Source organism: Peromyscus californicus, unplaced genomic scaffold (genome assembly GCF_007827085.1).
Source record: "Peromyscus californicus insignis strain IS unplaced genomic scaffold, ASM782708v3 Scaffold_10__1_contigs__length_136768540, whole genome shotgun sequence".
NCBI lineage: Eukaryota > Metazoa > Chordata > Mammalia > Rodentia > Cricetidae > Peromyscus > Peromyscus californicus.
In genome coordinates, this window is record NW_026294391.1 from 74639533 (window position 1) to 74652594 (window position 13062).

Genomic DNA, 13062 nt, shown 5'->3' on the forward strand with positions numbered 1-13062 from the left:
TATTTTATATGCTAAGGGAAATCCTATTGGCATTATCTTCATTTCTGTAATTTGCTTTCCTGAGTGATTCCCTTGGGACTCAAAAGCAAAAATGTTTTCCAGTTACAACCCTCTACACCACTTCTGGTGCTTTCATATGTATCAACCATGATTCACTTGTAGTAGCTGATTGTGTCAATTACTAAGATGTTTTAGCCTTAGTCCCTTTTCTAGTGCTATGAGGAGGTATCATTACCAAGGTAATTTATAAAAGAAATCATTTAATTGGGGGCTGACTTACAGTTCCAGAGTGTGAGTCGAGGACCATCATGGTAGAAGCTTGGCTATAAGCAGGCAGGCATGGTACTGTAGAAGTAGCTGAGAGCTCACATAAGATCAATAAGTTGTAGGCAGAAGGAGAATGAGACTGGCCCTGGATTTTGTTTTTGAAACCTTAAAACCCATCCCAGTGACACACCTTCTTCAGCAAAACCATGTCTTAATCCTTCCTAAATAGCAACTATGGACTAAGCTTTAAATATATGAGACCACAATTTCTTTATTTCACATAGTATTTCATACTTTCAAACAGTATAGTGTTGTTAAAATAATGACAGTACTAGTGGCAGCCAGCATTTTTTAATACTTACTATAAAACTGCGTATTGACTTAATTAGACAGCATAGCCACTTTGTCATGTAATTAGTATTATTACTGGTGTTTTACAAATGAACAGGCTCAGTCACAATCACAAAAAAATGTGGTTAAATAATTTACCAAGTCACCCAAGCTGCAAAATTAATAACAGTGAAACTGTGTTTTAGGCTAAGCAATTTACCTTGTGAGATTAAGATTTTAGCTACTCTGCCTGTCACAGAGTAGATGTTCAGTTAGTGGTTGTTGCTTTATAAAATTTCACAATTAAACTCTCTCTAAATTATTATTTTCTTAATCTTTCAAAACAACTAATGATAATTAACCAATAATAAAAACAAAACTCTCATAATTATAGAACTCTGCTGAAAATAACCCAGACAGATAAATGGAAACATTGTCTGTTTTATGTTTCATTGGAAGCTGAAAATAGCAACTTCAACAAAATCAATTTTTTAAAAAGAAAATTTCCAAGATAGTTTCACATAGCAGTAAAAAAAAAAATGAACAAGCTTAAAATATTTTAGATACTTTAAGTGCTAAATACAGAGAAGATGCCTGAGGTAGATACACCTCTAGGGAATGAAATCACTTTTAAAATGAAGCTCAGACCTTAGCTCATGCAGTTTTAATGCAAGTCTTTGACAATTCAAGACTTTATAGACCACTCAGGAAGTGTGCTCTTCTATGTTTCTTAGGAAATTCTGGCAGCATCATAGATACTGATTGGTAGGGCTATGGTAAATATGAAGTTTTGCCTTTAATTAATGTTCATCTTACATCTCTGCTAACACTGCAACTAAAAATGTACAAATAATTCTATGTGAAAAATTATGCTTCTTAGTGAAGGAGATGGTATATTGTTTGGATACTATAACTATTATATGTATCTATGTTGTGAACTCTACTCCCATTTATAGAATCAATTTCTTAGGGAGCAAAGAAAACTGTGTTTATCTTGGCAGTAACTCCCTAACTAGCTTGGTAAATGAATCAGTGCATTACTAACTAGCCTTGACTGAACTTTGTATATGAAGGTAGGAGACACTGTTGAGCCTTTGCTTTTCTTTATATATAGGATAATTGCCTAGTAGCTTATGCAATTATAGGTTTTAGAATTCCACCAGGAATAATACAAAAGCAGTTGACTAAGAATAAAGTCTGTGCAAATACTACCATGTACAAATACAATTTTGAGCATTTTTCTATCAGAGATATTTATTAGTTAGGAAATAAAATAACAACAATACAGAAATTAAATAATTTTAATCTATTCACAAATTTTAATGAATAAATGAAATCACATTTATCATATAATTTATCTTATTAGAACAGTATATCACATCTTAAATAAACACATATTCATATCCAAGTTATATATTGTATTACAGGCAACAGAGTACTCAGGAAATCTGTGTAATATCCATGAAGATAATGTGTTTCTACATAAGAAATAATCTGTGTTAAAATCAATATCACAATACTATACTTCAACTGGTGTTTACATGAAATTATCATAGCTTTTAGCTTTCATTTGAGACATATGTTACTTATGAACTAATAATAGTGTTTTTAAATACCTTTTCACCTTAAACTTGATACTTGTCATTTAAATTTTTTGTTGTAGATGTAGTTTTTCATTGTTTCATCTAACATGAAAGCTGGAAAACAACAAGACTGAGCAATCTGATTGCATTTTTAAATTTTTTTTTATTAAGAAATTTTCTATTCACACACCAACCACAGGTTCTGCCCCCCTTCCCTCTTTCCAGTCCCCAGCCTTCTCCCCCAACCCATCTCCCATGTCCACATTTTCCAAGTCAAGATCTCCCATGGGGAGTCAGCAGAGGCTAGCACACTCAGCTAAGGCAGGTTCAACCCCTCCCCCACCCCCCCCCCACCAAGGCTGTGCAAGATATCACATCCTAGGCACTGGGCTCCAAAAAGCCTGCCCATGCACCAGGGATGGATCTTGATCTCCCTGTCTGGGGGTCCCCCAAACAGTTCAAGGTAAACAACTGTCTCCCATATCCAGATGGCCTACTCTAGTCCCATGGGGGCTCCACAGCTATTAATCCACAGTTCATTGGTTTCAACTAGTGTGGCCAGTCATCTCTGAACATTTTCCCACCATGATCCAGACGTCCCCTGCCCACAGAATCACTCCTCTCCCTCATCAATTGGATTCCCGGAATTCAGCCTTGCTCCTAGCTGTGGATCTCTGAGTCTGCTTCCATCAGCCACTGGATGAAGGCTCTGTGATGACAGTTAGGGTATTCACTAGCCTGGTAACCAGAGTAGGCCAGTCCAGGAACCCTCTTGACCATTGTCAGTAGTCCAGTGGCGGCTTCCTTATGGATTTCTGAGAACTTCCCCAGCAGCCTGCCTCTTCCTATTCCCTTGATGTCTTCATTTATCATGGTATCACTTTCCTTGCTCTCCCATTCTGTTCCTGTTCCAGCTTGACCCTCCCATTTCCTTATGTTCTCATCCCCCATTCTTTGCCCTCCATTACCCCCCTCCCCACTCCCAGTTTGCTCATGTAGATTTCATCTATTTCTCCTTCTCTGAGCTATCTATGTGTCCCTCTTAGGGTCCTCCTTGTTAGCTAGCTTTTCTGGAGCTATGGGTTGTAGTCTGGTTATCCTTTGCCTTACATAAAGTATCCACTTATGAGAGAGTATATACCTAATGTTTGTCCTTCTGAGCCTGGGTTACCTCACTCAGGATGATATTTTCTAGTTCCATCCATTTGCCTGCAAATTTCATGACATCATTGTTTTTTACTGCTGAGTAGTACTCCATTGTGTATATGTGCCACATTTTCTTAATCCATTCTTCGGTTGAGGAGCATCTAGGTTGTTTCCAGGTTCTGGCTATTATGAGTAATGCTGCTATGAACATAATTGAGCATGTGTCCTTATGATAAGATTGAGCATTCCTTGGGTGTATGCCAAAGAGTGGTATAGCTGGATCCTGAGGTAGATTGATTACCAATTTTCTGAGAAACCACCATACTGATTTCCAGAGTAGCAGTGTTTAGTGTTTTTGATCTTAGCCATTCTGACAGGTGTAAGATGGTCTCACACCATTTTTATTTGCATTTCCCTGCTGACTAAGTATGTTGAGCAATTCCTTAAATGGCTTTCAGCCATTTGAGATTCTTCTGATGAGAATTCTCTGCTAAGCTCTGTAGCCCATTTTTTTCTTTCTTTCTTTTTTTTTTATTTTGCAATACAGTTCAGTTCTACATATCAGCCACGGATTCTCTTGTTCTCCCCACTACTGCCCCCGTCACCTTCCCCCCAGCCTAACCCCTATTCCCACCTCCTCCAGGGCAAAGCCTCCCCCAGGACTGAGATCAACCTGGTAGACTCAGTCCAGGCAGGTCCAGTCCCATCCTCCCAGGCCGAGCCAAGCGACCCTGCATAGGCCCCAGGTTTCAAACAGCCAACTCATGCAATGAGCACAGGACCCGGTCCCACTGCCTGGATGTCTCCCAAACAGATCAAGTCAATCAACTGTCTCACACATTCAGAGGGCCTGATCCAGTTGGGGACCCCTCAGCCATTGGTTCATAGTTCATGTGTTTCCATTCGTTTGGCTATTTGTCCCTGTGCTTTATCCAACCTTGGTCTCAACAATTCTTGCTCATATAAACCCTCCTCTTTCTCACTAATTGGACTCCCACAGCTCCACTCGGCATGAGTGGGGGTAATGAAGGGCAAGGGTCGAGGGAAAGAGAGCTTGGGGGAGCAGGAGATCCCAGCTGGATCAACAACAGAGAGGAAGAACAAGGAATAGGAGACCATGGTAAATGAAGACCACATGAGAATAGGAAGAAGCAAAGTGCTAGAGAGGCCCACAGAAATCCACAAAGATACCCCCACAACAGACTGCTGGCAATGGTCGAGAGATAGCCTGAACTGACCTACTCTGGTGATGGGATGGCCAAACACCCTAATTGTCGTGCTAGAAACCCCATCCAATGACTGAGGGATCTGGATGTAGCCCATTTTTTTAAATGGATTGTTCAGTATTTTGATGTCTAGCTTTTTGAGTTCTTTGCATATTTTGGAGATCAGCCCTCTGTCAGATGTGGGGTTGTTGAAGATATTTTCCCATTCTGTAGGCTGTCATTTTGTCTTATTGACTGTGTCCTTTGTTCTACAAAAGCTTCTCAGTTTCAGGAGGTCGCAGTTATTAATTGTTGCTCTCAGTGTCTGTGCTACTGGTGTTATACTTAGGAAGTGTTATCCTGTGCCAATGTGTTCAAGACTACTTCCTACTTTCTCTTCTATCAAGTAATAAAGCAACCTCTGGAGGCATCTGATTCCATTTTTAAACAGTGATTTTTTTCTAGAAAATAAGAAAGATCATTTGTATTCTTTTGCTCATTTTCATAATCACTTTATTGCTTTTATTGCAAACATCTACAAACTTTAATAGACAATGCAATACCCTCAGCCAAATTTTTCTCATTTAACAAGTTAACATGTTAAGATGATCTGTAATTTAAAGTGATATCAAAGACAATTGCATTCATCTTGGCAATAAACAAACAGAAAAAAATATGTAAACAATTAAAAATGAAAGCCATGTTTCATGTGACACACAGTATTTTCAGAAAGCAGATGTATCTGTCACATTACTTTTGTTATTGTCATAGAATGAGAAAATTTCAAGGCAAGATTGGATTTTAAAGTAAACCAAAAGGATTAAGTGTGACTAAGATGTATTCTAAATCATTCATGATTCCTAGTGAGAAGCTGGTAATTTGTTATTACCTATAATAATTTACTCATAGGCCATATTAAGACAATTTTGTTTTTGTTTAGTTTTTTTTAGATTAGATCTTCATTGAAAATGCTCTGTTATTTAATTTTACTCTACACTAGTACTTTATAAAATACTCCGATTTAAAAATCATATCAGAATCATTTAATCCAGTTTTCTCGTTTTTTTTTCTTTTTGCCAACCAACTGATATGTCATCATTCCATGACTGCCCATTCTCTCTTTTGTTTCTTCTCTCATGCATTGCATCCCAACTGCAGTTTCCCCCTCCCTGCACTCCTTTCAGTCGACCCCATACATACCCCTCCCTTCTCTCCCAGAGTCACTCCTCCTCCGTTTCCCTTCAGAAAAGAGCAGGCCTCCCAGGGATACTGACCAAATGTGCCATATCAAGTCATAACAAGACTAGGCACATACCCTCATATCAATGCTGGATGAGGCAAGCTAGTATGAGGAAAATGGTCCCAAAAGTGCTCAACAGTCAAAGACAACCTCTGCTCCCATTGATAGGAGTCCCACAAGAAGATCAAGATACACAACTGTAACATATATGTAGAGGTCCTAGTGCAGAACCATACTGTCTCTGTGGTTGCCTCTTCAGTCTCTGTGAACCTCTATGAACCCTGCTTAGTTAATTTTTAGGGTCCTTTTCCTCCTGGTGTCCTTGACTCCTACAATCCTTCCCTTTCTCCCGGGGGTTCCTTGAGCTCCACCTAATGTTTGGCTGTGGGTCTCTTCATCCTTTTCCACCAGTTGCTAAGTAAAGCCTCTCTGATGACGATTGGACTAGACTCTGATGTATGAGTATAGCAGAATATAATTAAGAATCATTTCATTAACTTCTTTTTTTATTTTGGTCAGTTGTGTTTGATTCTATCCTGGGTCTCTGGGCTGTCTAGCCTCTGGGTCCTGGCCATCTGCCATCCAAGCAGCATAGAGCATGGACTGTCTCACAGCAGGGGCCTCATGTTGGACGAGTCATTGGTTAGCCACTCTAAATTTTACTCTCTAGGATTTGTTTACTATGCTATATAGTACTTTAGATTTTAATAGATAATAATTTTCATTTATCCTTTAAGAAGTTCTTATGCATATAATGAATTTGATCATGTCTCCTGCATATTTCCCCCCTTCAACTCCCTTCATAAGTTGCCAACATGTTCCCCTACTAGTTTTATGTCTTTAATTATTTACTTACTTGTTTTTGTTACTCTCTTATATTCAATTGATGCTGTTGAGCATGTGCATGGGTGCGGGGCCATCCACTGCAGCATGCCAATCCTATTGGTGGAAACACTCAAGAAAGAATTATTCTCCCTTTCCCAGCAACTACTCAAAGCTAATTATTCCTCAGTAACTTATGGGGCTTTTAGAGTTCCTCCTCCATAATAGAACATAATAAGAGAGTAATTATAGAAATGTTGTTTGCTTCAACATGCGTTTATAATTTAAATGTTTGTTTCAAATAATGCAAAAATTTGTGTGAGAAAATAAGTTACATTTCAATCTATCAAAATGAGTAGCTTAGTAGCATATAATCATGTAATCAATATCAAAGAATAGTCATGACACATAAGTTAGAGCCAATTTTATTACTAGTGCATGTTATTTAAATATTTGGGCAGAAATAATTAAAAAGTTAATTATTTAAAATTAAATTCCAAGATAGTGGAGAACAGGTAAACTTCACATACTATTGGAAGCAATGTAAATTACAGCAACTGTGTGGAACAATCAGGAATTTCCTCAAACAATTAAACAGAAATATTCTATGGCTAACGTTTGTACTTCAAACGTTATACATATATTTGAAAACCATATTGTATTGATTAAATTTTTGTTGCTGTAATAAAACACCATGACTAAGATAAATCACAGAAGAAAGAGTTTATTTTGGTTTTTGAGTTCAGGGAAGGAAGAGTCCATCATGGTAGGGTAGCATGATAATAAATAACATGCATGGCAGCAGGAACAGAAAGCTGTGAAATCACATCTTCAACTGCAAAACTGGAAACGAATGAGTAAAGTAGAAGTGGGTCAAGTCTATGAACTCTCAAAGCCTGTTCCCAGTGATATATTTCATCTAGCAAGACTATATCACCTTTACAAACTGTGATTCCACCAGAGAACTAAGTATTCAAATACCTGAGCACATGAGAGACATTTCTCATTCATACCATCACTCATATGCACACAGAGCACCTTTATCTCTGTGTGTTTAAACAATTATATTATTCCTAACAACCATATGTACAGATGAACTAAATCTGATTCAATGAACAAATGTTTTGATGAAACACAATGAATTTTTACAATAGAATATTATTAGACACAAAAAGTAAATACATTTATTAAAATGTATAATTATAACTGAAACTTTAAATCATTATACTAAATTAAAAAATTAAGTTAAACTATTAAATAGAAAATGATTTAATTAATATGCCATGCCCCAAAATTTGAAATTTATTTAATTTATTTTTTATTTTTATTTACTTATTATTTTTTGTTTTTTTTTCAAGACAGGGTTTCTCTGTGTAGTTTTGGTGCCTGTCCTGGATCTTGCTTAGTAGACCAGGCTGGCCTCTGCCTGGCTCTGCCTCCCGAGTGCTGGGATTAAAGGCTTACACCAACACGCCCGACCCAAACTTTGAAATTTATAAAGATAAAAAGTTGATTAGTGGATATTTAAAGCAGCAGAAGAAATTATAGTAAAAGAAAGTGGGGAAAATATCTTTATATCACCACTGACAATTTTATCCATCGAAGTAAAGTAGAATTTTAAAGCATTTCTAGTAATGTTGGTTCATAGTAATGGAGGAGATAAATTATATGAGGATTTATTTTCAGTGATGAGAATATCCTAAAATTGACTTTTGCTTAAATTAATATGAGTGCATGTACTACAGACTTTTAAGTTACAGCTTGAGTAAAATATATAGTGTGTGACTTTTACATAAATAATTTCTCATAATACATGTTTAGTAGGGAGAATACATGTAATTCTTAAATGTGGTGGTTAGTTTTTGAGGAACTAAATTTACCAATTTAGTTCATTTTATCATCTGTAGTATGGTTTAATGCATTCCTATTTTAGATTTTTCTGAGACTGATAATTGGCCATTGTATGAAAAATGTAGACTATTTTTTCTCTCTCATAATATTGAATGTACTCCTCTCTGTATTTACACTTCCTGTATCTATCTTTCTGTGATTGTTGGCTTTCTAACAGGTTCTCTGAGGCATTTTTGCAGTATTGTACAATGGACAGGTAACCAAGATAAAAGTAGAGAAAAGGGGACTTTGGAGATTATAATTACTTAGAAATACATACATTTAGTTCATTAGTATTCACATCCTTTAAAATTCAGAATAAATTTGTAAAAATGAATATTCTAAAATTTTCTTGAGTCTTAAAGTGTTCATTAACATGCCTCTTGTGGGACATTACAAAGAAAAATATCTTAAATAAATTGAACCCTGAGTCCATCATGATAGTTTTAAGCAATTAGTTGAACTGAATTAAATTAACATGCCTCTCTTAAAAACCACCAAATCTATTGACTTAACATTTAGAAATAGTATCATGATGACATATAAATATTCTGTATGTTGGTTTTTAATTCAAAAATTTCCAATGAACTTAGTTCATCCTATTATAAATAAGAAATGGGTTCATATACCGTCTAAATACCTGGTCATTCAAAATTTGGTGAGATGTGTGTGATATCAAAAGAGAACATCTAATGGAAAGAGTAATTTCTATGTAGATTAACTGAAGTTTTTAAAACCAATCAGTGTTTTATATGGTCGTTCATGTTGTTACATGAAATTTATAGTGCTGTTATATTTGCTTGTTCATACTGTCACTGAGAACAAAGCAAAACTGTATACTATTGCTCTGGGAATATTGACATACTTTTGTTAAAAAAATAAAATGTATATGCACTAATCAAATTTAAGCTGATTTTTGTCTTTGTTTTGTTTTGTTTTCCTTCCCTTGCTTCCATTTTATCCCAAATCAGCGGAAATCTGAAGGAAGAAAGGCAGGAAAGGTAAGATTACAGTTTTTAAAATTTATTTAAAGATATGTTGATTTTTTTATTTAAATTGTTTAACCTCAGCTTTTTCTCTGTGGAGTTAAAACTGTATTTAATATGACATATATTATGATTCTGCCTTGGAAGAGCTTCATATTGAGCTGTCTCAATATTCTGCATTACTTATACAGTTCTAGATCAAATTTCCAGGTCTTATTTTATTTTTCAACACTACTTTATTTTCTCACTGTTCCAAATATAATGTACTGTTGGCAACATTAGTTTGTGAATGTCTTGCTAATATAGGTTTTTGTATGATAAATTTTAGCAATAAAAGGGAGTAACTCTGTGTCAATTATCATATTAACAGAGATCACAGTAAATTAGTGACTATGAATCAGGAACCTCTCTCTAGTAGCATCAAATAGAAGAAAATTAAAATTAACCTACTCATGGATAAACAACAAAATATTACTCTTTGAGAAACTAATCTGTAGAATATCATCTTTTAATGTGAAAAATTTTAATTCTGAGATAGATATAAAAGTTAATTCTTCTAAGCAATGTTAGCTTTCCAGAATTCATAAAATAAAATAAAATAAAATAATTTACACATCCTACTAAATTTTAATTCCCTCTCTAATTAAATAGTATGACCACTAATATTAAATAAACTTTCTGTTAGATGACAAATTTCCTAGCATTATACCTTGGGTTTCTTATCACGTTTTCTGATTGAATGAATGATATTAACATTAAACTGCTTATAAATGATATTTCATTAAGCCATTAACAACTATTAATTCAACGCACCAGCATATGGCTATTTCTACTAATAAACTGAATGTATACGATCTTCACAATGAACTATTACATTGTAGTTTCATGGGTCAAATTTGACATTTGAAGAACAACTTGCCAAAAGATGGCTTACGCTTTGCCATAAAGTCATCCACTACATCAGATGCCCTTACATATTTTTATCAAGTGTAAGAACTTCCTGAAAACAGAATTTTACTAGAATGTCAATATGAATTAGCATTAATGTTTAAAGGAAAAAGTAAAATAACAACATCAGAGTTATAAACCAATATACTTTCCCAAGAGATGTCAAATGTCTTTAGGAACTGTCTTTCAGATCACTATGACCTAGGAGTTTTGAAAATTTGAAAGCTACTCTTCTCAGAAGACCAAAGTCCATAAAAAGAATAATAGAGTTGCCGATTTAAAACACAAAACCAAATACAGTATTTAATGAAATGTCACTGGCTACAAAGGAGGGAAGAGTTACAGGAGAGAGAAAGTAGAAGCGTTTAGAAGTTTACAGGTTTGGGGTATTCTAATGTTCTCAACAATTCCTATGAATTTGAAAGTAAGCTCATTGATCATTAATTTTAAATTTATGGTTTTAAAGAGTAGTAAGTATCTTTGTTAAGGATATTTTGTCATGTGAAAACAAATAGGAACTTAAAAATGGAAAACGTTATTCAGAAGAAAGGATGCTAGAACTCTGCATAGCCTTGGAAATTATACAGTCTCTACAAACAACAGAATTGTTTGTTCTTGTATTGGGTTAGATGAGGCCAATAGAGATAAGCAGACTCTTAAGAGGAAGCTGAATAAACAAGAAACATAGTGCAATCCAAGAAAAAGAATGTTGTGTCAGTTGATTGGCAAGAATTGGTGATGGGGACACATCTCACTTTTTTAGTGATTTCTAAATATTGGGGTCAGGGGAAGGGCAGGGTGGGTTTAATAGGAGTGAGGAAAAGCTAAGTTTGGTTAAAAAATGCATAATCTTAAAAATGGATAATTATGAACATTTGGTAAATTTTTTATTAGCTTTCCCAACAAAATAAGAATTATAGAATAACCTGCTAATATACTGATTTATTTCCAATCATTATATACATATATGAATATATATATGTATACATATATATGTGTATGTGTATATAAGCAAGTATACTGTATATATAAATCTGTACACATACATATGTCTAGAGATATTCTTATATAAATATAAAAATCGAACTTATAATCCCTTTTATGGGTGAGGAAGCAGTGTTACAAAGAGTTTCAGTGACTAGTATAAGCTATTGGCTCATAAGACAAAATGCAGGGTTTGAATCTGGGCAATCTTTTTCTAAAAACCTTTCAAATGACAAGTGGCAAAAGCTTGGTATTGATGAAAAAAAAAAACTATTCATATAGTAATCAAACAATGCTTTAATTGAATTTCAGTAACTGCATTTAATATATCCATATAATGGCATTTTAATGGTATTCATGGAATAAAGATTTAAAAATATTTCTGAGGCTGGATTCAGCAATTAAGAGTTCATATGGCTCTTACAGAGGACCAGAGTTGAGTTCACAGCCACCAAGTCAAGTGGCTCCCAACTGCCATTAACTGCAGTACCAGAGAATGTGAAGCCTCTAAGCTCTGTTGACAATGCAGCAATGCCATCATGTACACATACCCAGAAACACACATACAGACACACCCACACACACCTCACACAGAGACAGAGAGAGAATTGTATTTAAATTGGTTGGTAGTGGATATTTTTTGTTTGCAAGATATTTATAATGAATTTTTTAAAATTTTTAATTAATTAAAAAATTAGAAATATTTCTGTTCATTATTCAGCCAGAAATGTATAATTTAAGCTGTTTCACTAGTATATTATACATATCTTGATATAATATGGTTAGCATACACCATAGAAGTGAGATATGTCCTCTGATGTCCTTTGTTTTAGGTCCATTGCATTTATGCGTGCATTTTGAAGGGTATTTTGGATGTTAAATTTGAGAAGCTATAAACCTTAAATATATTAAGTGTCAGAATATTCATTAACTTTGAATTTATTGCAAATGCTTCCATAAAAGATTAATTAATCTCTTGCACCCCTGAACTTCACCTATTTAGATTTTTAATGAATTCTGAACTATATCTTTTATGTTCAATTTAATTCAGATACCACATTCATAAAAATTAAGAACAATACATTATCTTAGCTAAGAATATAGTGCCTCCATGAATGCTTTATTGTCTTCTAGGTTCTAAAACATGAAAGGAAAAGAGAATTTTTCAATGACTTTCTTAGGTTTTAAATTTAAGTGGATTAAGAGACCTCACTAAATAGGACTTATTATTATATGTCAAATAGAGGTTTAAGTTAAAGATAGACAGTCTTGTGTCAATTCTTAAATATGATATTTCACAGATAATCTAGTGACATTCAAACAGCATAATAGAAGCAAATGCCACACTCCACAGTTCATTCATTCTTTAGCTAGTTGATATTTGAGCAGCTAATAACTAATTAAGAGGAAAATGCATTTCAAATCACAGCCACTCTCACTGAATAAATAGGAGTAGCACTTACTTTAAACTAAATGAAAGAAATCTAATTTCTCGTAACCTGTTTGGTCAGAAATTGAAAACCTTTCTTTGCATAAGCACTCACTGGTTGTTAGATTTAAACTGCTGTTTTTCTTCCTTAGTTATCAGTAACATGGAATTGTTCACATAGAGATTTTTGAGATCCCTCCCCTCTTTGGAAAAATCTGTGTCTAAAGTGCCC

General features: G+C 34.6%; 1 protein-coding gene across 2 annotated transcripts in view; it reads left to right on the forward strand.

The window, feature by feature from the left end:
- Pcdh11x (protocadherin 11 X-linked) overlaps nt 1-13062 on the forward strand; it is a 609896-nt gene that overhangs the window by 304564 nt on the left and 292270 nt on the right. For both annotated transcript variants that reach the window (XM_052735076.1, XM_052735067.1), the window contains exon 5: nt 9455-9484. In XM_052735076.1, coding sequence (XP_052591036.1) covers nt 9455-9484 — 30 coding nt within the window. The remainder of the gene's footprint in view (nt 1-9454; nt 9485-13062) is intronic.